At 48.2% G+C, this 14,905-nt stretch overlaps 5 protein-coding genes across 5 annotated transcripts; 2 read left to right on the top strand and 3 right to left on the bottom strand.

The window, feature by feature from the left end:
- Positions 1-293: 293 nt before the first annotated feature.
- P175DRAFT_0437654 (uncharacterized protein) lies at positions 294-1,337 on the bottom strand (the record flags this gene model as incomplete). The annotated part of the gene is made up of 1 exon (XM_040893861.1): positions 294-1,337. One exon carries the CDS (start codon positions 1,335-1,337, stop codon positions 294-296), a length of 1,044 nt encoding a protein of 347 aa, XP_040751894.1.
- Positions 1,338-4,097: 2,760 nt separating this feature from the next.
- P175DRAFT_0531839 (uncharacterized protein) lies at positions 4,098-5,119 on the bottom strand (the record flags this gene model as incomplete). Its single annotated transcript, XM_040899906.1, has 3 exons — positions 4,098-4,303; positions 4,452-4,624; positions 4,917-5,119. The coding sequence occupies 3 exons, from the start codon at positions 5,117-5,119 to the stop codon at positions 4,098-4,100; spliced, it is 582 nt and encodes a 193-aa protein (XP_040751895.1).
- A 1,993-nt stretch (positions 5,120-7,112) lies between these two features.
- Positions 7,113-9,511, top strand: P175DRAFT_0437997 (uncharacterized protein; the record flags this gene model as incomplete). The annotated part of the gene is made up of 3 exons (XM_040893885.1): positions 7,113-8,084; positions 8,232-9,404; positions 9,473-9,511. 3 exons carry the CDS (start codon positions 7,113-7,115, stop codon positions 9,509-9,511), a joined length of 2,184 nt encoding a protein of 727 aa, XP_040751896.1.
- A 659-nt stretch (positions 9,512-10,170) lies between these two features.
- On the bottom strand, positions 10,171-10,584 carry P175DRAFT_0436501 (uncharacterized protein; the record flags this gene model as incomplete). The annotated part of the gene is made up of 1 exon (XM_040893804.1): positions 10,171-10,584. One exon carries the CDS (start codon positions 10,582-10,584, stop codon positions 10,171-10,173), a length of 414 nt encoding a protein of 137 aa, XP_040751897.1.
- A 213-nt stretch (positions 10,585-10,797) lies between these two features.
- P175DRAFT_0492856 (putative respiratory complex assembly protein Rmp1) lies at positions 10,798-14,707 on the top strand (the record flags this gene model as incomplete). Its single annotated transcript, XM_040895921.1, has 6 exons — positions 10,798-10,859; positions 10,962-10,985; positions 11,042-11,060; positions 11,127-11,539; positions 11,607-12,165; positions 12,404-14,707. The coding sequence occupies 6 exons, from the start codon at positions 10,798-10,800 to the stop codon at positions 14,705-14,707; spliced, it is 3,381 nt and encodes a 1,126-aa protein (XP_040751898.1).
- Between the last annotated feature and the right edge of the window lie 198 nt (positions 14,708-14,905).

A 14,905-nucleotide genomic window follows, 5' to 3' on the forward strand; every position in this document is an offset into this window, starting at 1 on the left:
GTCGCAAGGAGACGAGATTATGTGTTTTTGGGTTCGCAAATGCAAGGACGAAGTGGAGTATCATGGGTTTTCGCAAATCAAATCAAGGGTATAACGCCGTCACTGATGCCAATTAGTCTGATGTCTGTATCCGGGGGGAACTGGCCCTTGTCGATCTCGTGGGTGTACATTTTCGGACCCGGGGAGTGGTGATGAGCGCTGATAGTTCTGTCGATACGGGCCCTGGGATCTAATCCAAAGACATGCGAAGTCAGGGAGACCGTCAACATCAAGTGTCTAGTGCCATGGACGTATTACATCGTTGTACCGTATGACAGCGCGAAATCTTGGTATCGATCCCCCCACCCAAATCCTGCCATATTCGCCGCGGTGCTGCAAGGTTGCACCAGCATACTCGGAAGTGGAAGAGCTGCCAGGGCTGCCGAAGTCGCCGCTGCGCTATAGTACTGTATGGTGTTGTACGGCGAGGTGGTATAGGTTTGAGTGTAGGTCGGGGTTGAGGAAGCCAGTTGCATTTCGGGCAGGGCGTGCAAACCCGCCCACATGTTTGGGTTGTTGTCGGCGGTGCTGGTTGGTGCTGGGCTTGATGGGAGGACTTTCCAAGAATCCATCGATACCGGGTGTTGCATCGGTTCTTGCCACCATGTTTCGGGCGCGGTAGAGCTAGGAAGTAGAGGCGTCGACCGGAGGACATCCACCACACGAGGTGGCGGCGGAAGTAAAGGGACGAAAAGGGCGGAGATCGCCGACTTTGCATCATCACTTCTCCCGCCAAGCAGTTCCCCGGCACCATCTTCCTCCAAGCCTTCCAGGGCTTGGGCGCTGGTCCGGTATACAAACTTATTGGCTGCCTGGACAAACTCCTCTTGCAACTTCTTGAGCTGGTTGTCCTTCTCCGCCCAGTCCCAGGTACTAGCGGCGGTGTCAACGGAGTAAATGTCCTTATGGTACTCCACCAGGGCCTCGATCGTCTCGGGAGTTAGTTTAAAGGCGATCTCATTCTGAGAGACCATGTCAACATGCACCACGTATGCTTCCATATGAATCATCTGGTAATTGAAGAGGGCTTCCACCAAAGGATTCTCATCCTTCCTGAGCTCCGACTCCGGAGCCTTGGGGAACATCATCGAGCAGAGGGTCCAGATGGCGTTTGGTGATGATAGCGTCTCTGTGAGGCATCTTGTATGTTGGGTCACATTGTTCAAGGGTCGCTTTACCCGGTTAACTCGCTTCAAGGTTGCGGTGAGCCATGGTTCGATCCTAGTATTCAAGACCACGTTTGGCGGGGAGCGTGGCGCAAAAGCAGCTGCCGAAGAAGGCAACAAGATAGTTGGCATTGTGATTCTTGCGCGAAGGTATACCCAAAATAAGGAGTGGAAACGCAAGAGCTGGTTAACGAGGGAAAAGAGAGCATAAACCAATCATCAAGGCAGCGTTCGCCCACAGCGAATTTTTTTTTTTTTCTTTCTTTCTTTCTTTGATTATATCTGGTAATTTCCACAGGATATCCTCAGATAGACGAGACAGATAGTTAGGTCCACGATGCTGAGTGTGGGTGTTGGGTAGTGATAATTAGCGTGTGGGCGAACGTGCAACCTAGTGGTGGAAGAAGAAGAAGAAGAAGAAGAAGGAAAACAGTGACTCGTTAATAAGAATGGAATAAGGAAAGAAAGGGGAAAATATATAAAGAAGGAAAGAAGGCCTTTTAGGACCGTAAAAGAGAGAAGAAGAAGAAATATACCAAGATGGAGGAAGAGGGGAAAAGAAGAAGAGAGAGAGAGAGAGAGAGAGGGGCGAACGAGGATGAAAAAACGACGAGGATTTCCAGTAAATATTGGCGCGCAACTTGAGTTAAGGCTTTTTCCCGCAGGTCAAATAAGAATAAGAATAAGAAAATATAAATATAAATATAAATATATCAAGGAGGTAAATAAAAGAAATAAAAGAAATATCCCTAGACTTCGGCTTCTGGGAATCGTCCGAAGAACCCTTGTTGGTAGATTGAATTACATCCAACCTCTCTGTCACACTTCCCTTAGATAACAACTAGAGATCGGAAGTAGTTCTTATAATAGTCATATTCTTCTTCTATATTCCGGTGTCTCTGTTTTTCTTGCAGACGGACGTGGAGCCCCGATCGTATGGAACAAGACCAGACCAACTTCTGTCCGGATTCGCCGTCCGATCTCAGCTGTTCAGAGTCTCTGCATCTCTTCTGGCTTCAGCGTTAGTAGTATGCAGGTGTCCAGAATTGTCCTCGGGCGGTAGGTGGAGTAGGGCGCACTAATGTAGGATGAGAGAGATGTCTATCCTCCCAGGTCTACTATACAGGGCCATACATCCCTATTACATACTAACCAGAGCGCCTACCTAGGGTTCTGGGAGGGATAATGATACTAGAGGTAAATCATGAAGCAAACCCGAAGTATTCTATATGTAGACTTCTGTCATCCATGCATAGTTACCAAAGTAAGCTGCTAAGCCCCCCAAATTGAAAGGATAGGAACCCCGATATCTGTACACTGCAGTTTAGGGTTATATACGGAAGGTCATCGTGCCCTATCCTCCTTTCGTATGACGGACGGTCCGAGAGATTGGAGTATACAGCCCTCCAAATGTGAAGATCATCCAAGTTGCCACCACTGTGGAGCTAATAATTCAGCTGGAATCAGTCCAGGTTACTCCGTACTACTACTTACTTTAGTAGTAATATTGACCGTATCCAAGTTCATTACCGAGGTACGGAGTAGATCTCTCTGTCTTCAAGGGGGTTAAACCTAAGCGCCCAAGAAGCACTACTGATGGTACCACGGTTCAACTTCAACCTCGAACAGAATAGGAATATGCAGTCTCTAGAAACTTACTCCGTCCGATAGAGATAGAAGTCTATGGTACGCTCACTGCACAGCACTGACCAGCTGCAATTCCGAGCACAAAAAAGGTCTCAATCTCCATCCAGATTTGCAGATGCGTCTGACCTTGTACGAGGTTCCTCCGGCTTCGGTATTTTCGTGTAATCGAGCGGTATGTCTGGGAAAATTCCCTCGTGCGTTTCCAGTCACGGCCTACCCTAATCTACTTCCCTAGACCAGATCTGAAATCTATGAGAAGGAAGGTTGAGTACGACTCACATGATCTCGTCCAACAGAGGAAATCGACGAGAAGGAGAGAGACACTATAGTTAACAGGAGGAAAAACAAAAAAAAAAAAAATTCAAGTTCAGCTGGTAATTCTGGAGGGGTTGAACGCCGTGGGGCGAGCTAAATGGGCTGGGAACCCGAACAGATGCCACTTCAGAGCTTCTATTCGTCCATACGTAAAGGAGTCCGGCTGGTGGGTTACTGTGTGAGATCCTTGCTACGATCAACCATTGGACTAAGCCTCGTCGATGGTTATCTCCAGACTTTCTGGAAGAGGAATCGGAGTTGAAAGAAAGAAGGAGAGGGGAAAAAAAAAAAAAGGGCTGGCTACACTGGTAATAATCATGTCGATACTCGGGTGTTACAGGGCGAGGAAACAACAGAAATAAATAAGAGCGACGAGAAGCAGCCTGTCTCCGTTGGATCTTTTCTTTTCTGATCTGCATTCATGCATCTTTGGCGTCGCTCTGCACAAAGTCCCTAATGTGTATGTATGTTGTAGGACTCTTTTGTTGGTCCGGACGGCATGCAATCAGGCGTTGACAAGGAGGGGGGGATAGGCAGGTATTCTGAATAACTATACTTAATTCTCTAGCTTCCAGATAATCCCATGACCTCTCCAGAGCCAACAGACGCCTTTGGACTGGTTGAAGGTGAGTGAATTATGAGCCCAGTAAGACTCTTGAGTTCTGTCCGGAGTGCCCATGCCACAACACGGACATGACGGGACAGGCAGAAAAATTGAGAGACTCTGGAGTGGCCGTCTCAGTACGCGCCCAGTTACTGTACAGCGTATGTACTGTGCAGATTTGGTGAGTCACGGGGGATGCGGCAGCGCTTGGAATCGGCATTCAGCAGATCCTCATGATGTACTCCATACTCCGTACTCCGTACGAAGGGTTGATTTATTTCTTGAATTTATCCACGGATTGATTTATGTGTGGTTGGGTTGCGTCATCAGCGTCTTGAACGAGCGAGTGCGATACACCAGAATAGCGCAGAATAGCGCATCGGATGTTTCATCCCTGCGGAAGAGACCCTCGAAAATTCGGAAAAGTATCCAGACTGGTTCACTATAATAATCATCCATGATAATTCATCCGATATTATTTTTCGCGGCAGGGTTTCGGGGATGGCCGATTGCTGCGCCCCAGCGAAGCCACCTGTCATTGCATTAGCCACAAGGTTATGACATAATAAGATGGAGGCGACGGAGAATTAATTTGAGAAAAATATGTCAATGAGTTTTTTTTTTTTTTTTAAAAAAAAAGAAGCTGAAAAGTCTGCAGTTGAAGGTGGGATGATGCCTACCTAACTGATCCTTGGAATGGTCAAGTTGGACAAGGCGTGAAGGCGCGGGGGGTTGCCGCCGTGTGAGATGCATTCCTGCAGCCTGGTCAAGGAACTTCAAGATACTACCTTCAGAGCCAGAGAATCGAATCCGGACACACAAGGTTTGGTTCAGAAACGGGAGACTGCGAAGCCTGACGATGATCACCAGTCCGTCATGATTCGATATCTTTCAGTATCAGGTTGTAGTTATTGTTAGTTAGTTAGTTAGTTCTGGAAAATGACTCAACGATTGGGGTCCTCTTGGATCTTTTCAACCGTTAGCCCTCCTCCACTATCAAGAAAGACCCAATAATAACTTCATGCCCATCCCACATTCCTCTGTTCATTGAGACCGGGTACGGATGGATTCCTTTCCTATAATATTACCGCCCTCAACCTCGATTTTAGCATCCGGCCAGGCATGCAACAAGCCAATACGGTTACATTGACACCTGCTTCTCCGGTGACGATCTCTGCACCTGTTCTGTTTCAGATGGGCTCAGCGCGTGGATTCTGACGGATACCCAGCCAGTACGCCATAAGCATGGTCGGACAATTCCTCCTTCTGGGGTATCTTGGGTAGTCCCAAATCCCAAATCAATCAGAGTAATAGCCCCCGACGACTCAAGTAGTGCCAGTGCTACCATATCTTGCTGATGGAGGGTCACTAGTGATGCTGACCATGCATACAGATTCAGTCACCTGTTCAGCTAACTTCTTTAGGTCCTTGATCGAAGGGCCTCGACTGACGTTGAGATACGGAAACTGAAGTCTGGGTTACGCTGTGACCTCTCTTTGATCACTATATGAGGGGCTGGCCAATTTAACAACACCTTGTTATGTCCGTGCTCTGACTGGCCTCTGTTGATCCTTGAACCAAAAGTACGAAACGAACCCTCCCTGTGCGAGGTGAGGTGGCTTTTGATATTCTTCCTGTGTTTGGACCTGGAGCTCTACTTGGTACTATCTTAACGGTGGTCTATTTCAGGTCAATTCTCGCGTAACATTCCTATACTAGCATTTTAGAATCTCATGCCTGCGGACATGAACAAGGATCCAAGTTGCTTTACTCCTACGTTATTACTGTACAACTCGGCCTATCTGTGTTCGTACGAATGGAGTTCTTCTATTTAAAGTACGTCGCGCTAATCACTACCTAGAATAAAGCTGTTGGGGTAATAGTACTCACCTTGAAGCCGACGATGGTGTAGATATTAGGGGGTATGACGCTGAGATTCAGGTTCTTTACTAGGGCCTATATTAATATTGAATTTATTACGAGGGACCAGAACCAGGTTCTTTATTTTGGTAACTTCTCTGAGCCCTAACTTTATAAAGTACCATACTCTGGATTAAAATGTGAGCCTATTATCCCTAGGGGAGATGGCAGTCTTTGTATAGAAGAATTTGATGTAGATGTGGAATCTTCATCTCTTCAAGTCTGCTTTAAATACGGAGTATTATTGATGGAAAGAGGCTGACAAGAATCACTAATTTAGTAATTTTGTACTAGTATAGTTATTTAGCCAAAGGTACAGTAATTCCTTGCCTCTCACTCTTTGTTTATGTGAACTCGAATATAAGAAGGAAGTTTTCTCCCATGGAAACTGCCCGAACCTATCCTTTCTGACAGAGGAACTGTTTTCCAAGGGGGAAAAAACAAGACATGATAGTGGGGAACTTGCATGATCAACAAACTAGCATGAGTGTGACTCCCACTCAGTCAGGACTTTCTCGAAAATACAAATAAAATCCCGAGAAGCGTAACTGACTCCCTCCTTGCTGTATCAGCCAGAGACATACAGAGTCCTCGGAGTACGGAGTACTTCATACACGTTCTAGCAATCACATCTTGCTGAATACAAGTTGAGTCTTTACGTTCACCCCAGGCTCCTGCTAAGAAAAGTTAGAGAGCCGTCCTACGCCCAATCACGGCTCTCATTTTCAGTTACACCAGCAATTTCTTCTCGTTAGAACGTTCGGTTAGTACGGAGTAGCTTAAAAGCTATACTTACCCCTTCTTACCGGTACTGACGCAGCATGATAGGTGCTAGGGATAAAAAAGAAATCAAAACCTCCAGTCCTCGGGCACGATTCGCAATGATTTCCCAATTCATTTTCGATTCCTCTCCTGACCAGAATTTGCTGAGACACTGCCGTTCTTCCTTTTTTTTTGGAGACCGTCGCGGAGGGTAGGGTGATTGGGGCATTTTGACGACGAGGACTTGCTCTAGATCCGTGCTCTCTACTAGCCAACGACGATCATTGTCCCTTACCGTTGCCCATCTGGGTATTGGAGCTTTTCCAACTCCACAGTGAATGACTGGAATGCCATAGTAACTAGTCCAGACCAAGCAGGAATAACCTCCGCGAGGCCTCTAAGACATCCCCGTTGCTGTTGGACGACCAAATCCGCTATGGAGACAAACAGGAAAACCCCCACAGCTTTAATGAGATAGCCAGCAGTTCACATGAGCGAAATAACAATGATACCCAGCTTATCATCTCCCCATCGTCACTGCATTGGCGCAGAAATGAGGTGCATTTGCAGATATAAAGGGGCAGCCACCCTGCATCTGAATTTGGTTCTTTAGCCAACAATTGCTGGCCATCCCTGTGAAGTGTGGACGGAGACCAAAGATGCGTTTCTCGACAGCTTTTGCCGCGCTGGTGCTTTCTAGTACTGCACTAGCGACACCAGCTCAAGTCTCCCCATCACAGGCAGAACAGTCTATAACACAGGCCGCCACATCGACGACAACAGAGCTAACAACAACGACGGTTGCTGCCCAGCAGACCCAGAGCATCGCCGTTAACCAGCAGGTTGACACACCTGCTAGTGACACGGCAGAAACTACAACAAAGAGTGCTGCAGCAACTAGCACCGGTTCACTAGGAGGGTTAGGTGATATCCTGTCTGACCTTACTCCATCAAATACCGAAACCACCAGCTCCACGGAAACCCCGGTTGTTACTACAACGACCACATCCTCAAGTGCTGCAGCTTCCGCAAGCAGTGGCGGCAGCCTTCTGGACGATTTGATCCCTGATGGAACCACCGGGAACCCATTAACGGATTTAGGAAACCTTCTCAGTGGAGTTACAGGGCTGCTCTCCCCATCCTTCTTGAAGGATGTCGAATCCTTCTTCCATCACTTCGCATATCTATTTGATGACCAGACTACCGACCAGACCAAGTCATTGATCAACATCGCATCTGGGCTGCTGACTCAGAAGTTGATCAACCAGCTCACCGGCCTTCTCGACAATGCGACGGATCTTTTAACTCCGGATTTTGTGAATGAGATCCAGGAGTTAATCAAGTCAATTGCTCCCCTTTTGACCCCTGATCTCTTCAAGCAGATCTCCAGCTTGCTTGATAATGCCAATGACCTGCTGACGACCGAGTTTGTCAAGGAGGTCAACACCCTGATCGGAAATGCCAACAGCTTATTGACAGCCGACTTTGTCAAGGAGATCCGACAGCTAATTGAAGCTGCGGGTCCTATCTTAACCCCTGAGCTGATCAAGGAGCTTGGTACTCTCCTGAATAATGCGGTCAGCTTGTTGACTCTCGACTTCGTCAAACAGACCAAGAGTTTGATTGGTAATGTTGCGCCTGTCATTACACCAGCCCTCCTTGCTGAAGTTGGTGGTCTGCTGAACAATGCCAACAACCTGTTGACACCTGATTTCGTGAAGGAGACTCGCGGCTTGATTGCAGCCGCTGGACCTCTCCTCAGCCCTTCATTATTCAAGGAGATCAGCTCCCTCTTGGGCAACGCAAATAATCTGTTGACACCTGATTTCGTGAAGGAAACACGCAGCTTGATTACGGCCGTTGGACCTCTCCTCAGTCCTTCACTGTTTAAGGAAATCAGCTCCGTCCTAGGTAATGCCAACGATCTGTTAACACCTGACTTTGTGAAGGAGACTCGCAGCCTGATTGCAGCTATTGGACCTTTGCTCAGCCCTTCAGTGTTCAAGGAGATCGGCTCCCTCTTGGGTAATGCCAACGACCTGTTAACGCCTGACTTTGTGAAGGAGGCCCGCAGCTTGATTGCAGCTATTGGACCTTTACTCAGCCCTTCATTATTCAAGGAGATCGGCTCCCTCTTGGGTAATGCCAACGACCTGTTAACGCCTGAATTTGTGAAGGAAACACACAGCTTGATTGGCTCTGTTTACCCTGTCATAACACCAGCTATCCTGGCAGAAGTCGCCAGCTTGCTAAATAACGCCAACTCACTGCTAACACCACACTTCGTAAACGAAGCCCAGGGCCTAATCGGCGCTGTGGCACCTTATATCACAGCAGACCTACTCAAGGAAGTTGGCAGACTTCTGAACAACGCCAACTCCCTGCTCACGTCTGAATTTGTTGACGAGACGAACTCCCTGATTGGCAACGCCAATAGTCTCCTGACCCCAGCATTTGTCAAGGACACGCGCGGCTTAGTTACAGAGCTCTCTCCTGTCATCAACGCAGACCTGCTCGCGCAAGTTGGCAGCCTGCTCCATAATGCCAATGACCTGCTGACCCCGAAATTCGTCAACGAGACATCTGGATTGATCAGCGAGGTTTCACCTGTCATTACGCCCCAACTTCTTGCCGAAGTCGGTGGCCTGCTTCACAATGCAAACAACCTGCTCACTACCAAGTTCGTTGAGGAAACTCAGACCCTACTCGACAACGTCGGACCGGCTATTACGCCCAAGCTGTTGACCAGCGTTTCCTTCCTGGTTGGCAATGCTACGTCGCTCTTGACGCCTGCGTTCGTCCATGACACCAAGGACCTCGTCACGGAAGTGGGCCCCATTATCACCCCCGAGCTGCTCGGAGAGGTGGGCGGCCTCCTCAACAATGCTCATGACTTGCTCACTACCAAGTTTGTCAATGAGACACGGACTCTAATCGAAGATGCTTCGGAGGTAAGCCTTATGTTTAAAACAAGCGGTTTAATTGCACCAGCACGGGACTAACTCTTATTGTTTTCTAGTTGCTTCCCGCATTGATACAGATTTTGGGTAATCTGTGAAGGAGTTTAAGCCATGACGTTGCTTTGTAAAGGACCATGATTGATGGACAGCGATTTACTTCATATGAATATTTAATGCTTAACATGTCAATTTAGTGCACTATTAATAATGCAACCTTCTATGGACTTGTTAAATCATGATATTAACCAGAAGAAGTAAAATTGGGCCCCATGACGCGTGAGAAGTTTTGTGTGGTGCGTCACTATAAGAGGGTGTAGTCGCGTAGGTGAGAGACAAGGTGAGAGATAAGAGTTGTGTATCCAACTAAACGCCCTGGAGTAAGGAAATGTCACATAGCGCCACCTCTCTACCTGTCATGCTGCAAAATGGGGCTGACTGATCTTTTGCGCCATTCTTATTCGCTGGATTCAGGAATGGAACCTCGAGTTCCCAGAAGAATACCTAGGTAGGTATGTATGCCAATGGTGCTTCCAACGCGGAAGGCATTTACCCGATAGCATGAGGATTCCACAAGAGGGGACGGACGGGACGGCTCTTGATAGGTCCTCTGCGTCTCTTCGTTCCAGCATCCCCCCCCCCCCAAACAGTCCATTGCCGCAGAAAATCATGGAGAGGGATCAGAGGCAAAGCCATGTCGGCCATATATGGGTTGGCGTTGCTCTCGTGGTGAACATATATTCAATCAATCCAATATGACCTAGGTCAAGGGATTCGAAGCCTTCCCGTCCTGATATTTCGACAGAACCTTCAGCTCCGTATTCCGCTCTTTTATTTTCTTATCCATGGCTTTCTGGACATCTTCGCGTTTCTTTTCGGCATCTTCCAGTTTCTGCTTTACATCTCTCGCGGCTTGCTCTTGTGCTTTTAATGCCGCCTCGGGAGATGGGAACTCTTTGCGCAGCTCTTCGAGCTGTATGCGCATGTCCTCGGAATCGATCGGCGAGCAGGTTACAGGATGGTGTTGGTATGTTGGGAGGGGCTGGTTCGGGACGCGGATTTCGGGGAGAAGCTCGTGAATTGGGGTTGTGCGGAGTGTGGAGTCAAGAGGAATCGGTACTGATTTGGGAGAAACTGCTCGTTCGGAAGGTGGTGAAAGTGGTAGTTGATCCATTGTATCTATATACTGGTTTCTCTGGGTTAAGAACATCCATTGGTTTCGTTAGGGTGACTTTTTGATGGCCTAATACATAACTGTTAGGCGGTAAGCTTCTGCTAGTTTTACCCCTACCGCCTTTGGATGTAGTGCGCCGCGGGAGAAGAGGGTGGGAAGCAAAGTACGGAGTATGGGTCTACACGATAACCACAAGATGGAGCATCGAGTTCAATGAAGAAGTCTCGTGGTTGTTATAAGTCGCATCTACAACCTGTCAAAGATGCAGGCCTTTGGTATGTCTTTGCCCCCCTCTTACCCTTACCTACTGGTCCCTCTCGTGGGTTCTAACTTCTACGGGTGGATGACCTCATTCTTTGTGCTATTCGTGCTAACAGCGAGCAGTCCCAAAGAACCGGAGGGTAAGTCCTCCTACTCAACGATGCAGGAAATATAATTAATGCTATACCTAGCCCAGGTTTGAATTGGATCTGCGGGTAAGCCCCTTGATCTTAGAATTGCGTTAAATGTCTCCTCCCATTCATATTTCGGGCTGATTTTAGATTATCGACCTCAATAATATCCCCCTTGTCAGCGGGACTACCTGCGTGAAATGGCGATTGCCTTCGTCAACCTCGAACGAAACTCATGGATCCACCGATAGGGCATTAATCCTGGACCACCGAGCGTCCTGGAACTACGAGAAGACTTTCCAGATCAGGCTGACGATCGACCGGAACCAAACGCTCAATGAATGTGATATGGTTTTCGAAGTTCAACAGGAGTTTTCGTCGGGGGGGCACAACGAAAAGAATTTGCTAGGGAGGGTTAAGATCAACCTCTCGGAATACGTTGATAAAAGCGATGACGACGATGGCATCGTCCGGCGGTACTTGATGCAGGATAGCAAGATAAATAGCACTCTCAAAATTGGCATAGCCGTGCGCCAAGTGGAAGGAGATAGGAATTTTACGACGTATGTTCACTGTGAATATCGCCTCTCTTTTCCTTTCCTCAATGTTCTCATAGCTAATTGTGTTTAGCCCCCCGCTCAAATCTGCAATGGCTTTCGGGGGTATCACTGGAGTAGTGGCATCAGAACAGGCCGAGGCTGACGACCTCGGCCAATTACCATCAATCAATACTCAGAGCCGAGAAATTGCCGACATGCAAGAAATGTATCGACGTACTCTAGCTGCCTCCTGGATATCTCGGTCAGATGAACTTCCTGCGGACAAATTAATCGAAGAGCTTTTTGCGGGAAGTGTCGGCTGGACTGATCCCCATGATCATGACTCTGGGCAAACAGCTGATAGCCATCCGGATGAACTATCCCCGCATCAGGGGGTGAGTGCAACAAAACAGACTATGTCGCGCAATAGATTATCCCCCCACTTCGATAAGCGAACAAAGGGCTCGGGTGGCCATTTCCGCCATGGAGGTAAGGGACTGGATTTCGCCCCAGCCCTCGACCATACTGGGAAAGCAGGGAGTATCGAGCAACAACTCTTTGATGGTGCCAAAGGGAAGAGCTGGCGAAGTCGTGCCGCAGACCACGAGCTGTCGGAATTCCATGTCCGGGAAGACTTACGAAGTTGGGAGGTAAGCGACAAATAGGACATATTACTATTTACTTTTAAAATGAATTTCTCCCAGAACACTGTATCATCCCCAAATATTTAGAAAGCAAATTTACCAAATTAGGAAGGTGTTATCGATAACGATGAGATAACATTACTATTCCGATTACAGACTAGTGCGGTTTGGATTCTCGAGCTTCAGCGCTCCGAACGGTCAAAGAATTCAATTCCGGATCAGCGAGCTTGACGTTTTCTTCCAGATGCTGTCTCAATCCTGCAAAGGTGCAGGGGGCCTTCTCAACTCGCAGTTACTGATCGCATGCAGGAGGAATGCCATCCACGTGACCTCTCGTCGACATGATGTTTTCTCTCGATCCCAGAATACCGCCAGCGATTCCAGCGATGGCTCCCACCTCAGCCGTGTGCCCTATAGGCACAAGTCTAGCCGCCGGAATCGAAATCCAAAACGACCTCAAAGCCGGAAGGTTGAGCTCGATGTGACTTCCCTGGGACAACCCGGGGAAGTAGTCGTCGTACGGGAGCGAAAGCACCGTCGCCATGTCCCGATAATCTCGACTCTGCCTGGTCAAACTGCGGACAAAAGCGCCCTCCCATTTATGCTCAAAGATATCGAGGAAGACCTATCCATTGCCGACAGCTCCGTGATAGCCGAACGCATCGAGAGTTTTCGCCTCTCTTACCAATCCCGAGACAAACTAAGCTTAAGCGATTGGGAGGATATCAGAAGCAGGCTTCAGTCGTCCTTCACAATTCGGCAATTAGCCGAGTACATAGCCGAGAATAGGCAGGATGGCGCTGCGTCAATGGAATCTGCAGGTTCTGAGAAAGGCAACGCTTCAGAATGGAGACCTGGGACTTCCGTGTTCCTGGAAACAGGCCCAGCCGCTCGAGAGGGCGTCGCGGAGAGAGTTGCGATATCTCAGGACCTTAAAGGCAAGGATCTTTTGGCGGAGAGGATACTTAGGGATTGCTGGCAGCTCGGCGTTATAAACGAGATTGGGCAGCTTGATATTCGCCTCCCTTCGCATTGTTTGTCTCTGCTCCTTCGCTCAGACCATTTTTCGTTCGAGGAACTGGCCAGCCTCCATGAGGTTAAGGTCGATGTCACGCATTCTTTGGGCCTTGTAAGGGTGACCGGAAAGCAGCGATCGTGTGAATCTATACGTGAAATCGTCCACGATACTACGAACAGGATACGACAGGAAGAACTTGAGCTATTACCACCAAATAACACCACAGCAAAAACTATCGGGCGAATTTTTACTTCAGATTTTATAACCTGGGTCAGCGAAACATATGGAGTCGCATTCGAACGAAATCCGTTGCATGTCCCGAGCCGAATATTCTATCTCCTCGAAAATAAATTTGATGCGGAGAACGCTCGGAGAACCCTAAACCTCGCAGTCCGCAATGCGTCGCCCATCCATATACCATTCAGCACCTATATGTCCGCCTCTGAACCATCGGCTGTACACGGCGTTGACGCAGAAAATTTTACCTCATGGCCCGACCGCCAGGGATCATGGTTTCGGTGGGGAATATCACCTACCCAAGCTACCAAGATGGTGAACCTAAATAGATCTTTCTTTGACAAGCACCAAACCCGACTTTCAGACGAGCTTCTTAAACTACTTCGCGCGCGGCCACCAACAGCAAATCCCACTTTAGAAACCGCTTCTGAGGTTCATGAGTCCGTAACAGCAGCGGTCGGTAGATGTCTGTTCTCACGCAAGCCGTTCTTCGAAGAGAAACAGGCTAGTGCTTCTGAGTTAGGAAAGATGTGTCTTCCGAGGGTTTTCACCACTGATATCCCTCGGGCGGCCCACTTCCTACGCATGTTGACGCCACGTTTTTCAGAGGAAGGCATGCGGTCTCATCTGATTAGGCTTGTACCATCCGGTCTTCATGCAAGTCTATTCCCGCAGCTCGAGCTGGAGGTTTCCACAAAAGCAGGCAAATCAGATAGCCCCAGTGATGATGACTGTGTCATCCGTGGGGCCAAGGCAGTCTTGGATGAGAGTCATGTTGATTATTTACTCCCGGAGGCTACTCTGGACATTCGGTTCACTCGGAAGCTGACCCACGACCTCCTAGCTAGGCCCGGGGAAAATTGCTTGGAAGGTCTTCAAAGCGATCTACAGGATTGTTTCAACCGAAGTATTACCAGTGACAGTGAAGTTCCTCTGCCAACATTTGCTTCAATAACTCTCCCGAATAGCCTTCTTGGCCATACTAGTCAAAATCTCGATTCGAATGGGTCTAGTACAGGAGAGTACATGTTCCTACCCGTAAAGGACATTCAGGGTACCCAAACTCACCAGTATGAGTTCCGAGACCAGAACCTCTTTTATTCTTTCTATGAGAGCGGACCATACAATCCTCAAACTACGACCGAGCTCTTCCTCCGGAAGGATTTGGTCGACAGTTCCACCGAATTCCGGGCCGGCTCAGAAAACGGCTTGTCACCACAACCACTTCAACAGGATTTCAATTCATTCTATAACACGGCCTGCGCTTTAGCGTTTGAACTACATACATTTTGAACGGTTGTATATTAGATGAAGGATGAACTCCGTGTACGCTTCCTTTTTCTGGTATCAGACGATAGTCTGAGTGTATTAATATCTCTCTCTCTCTCTCTCTCTCTCTCTCTCTCTCTATCTGTCTAGACCTATTTGTAGTGAGGTCATCCCAGGCAGAGGAAGTAATTACCACAAATGGAAACTCATCACAAGGACCTA

The sequence above is a fragment of the Aspergillus ochraceoroseus genome (genome assembly GCF_002846915.1).
Source record: "Aspergillus ochraceoroseus IBT 24754 chromosome Unknown P175scaffold_4, whole genome shotgun sequence".
Lineage (NCBI taxonomy): Eukaryota > Fungi > Ascomycota > Eurotiomycetes > Eurotiales > Aspergillaceae > Aspergillus > Aspergillus ochraceoroseus.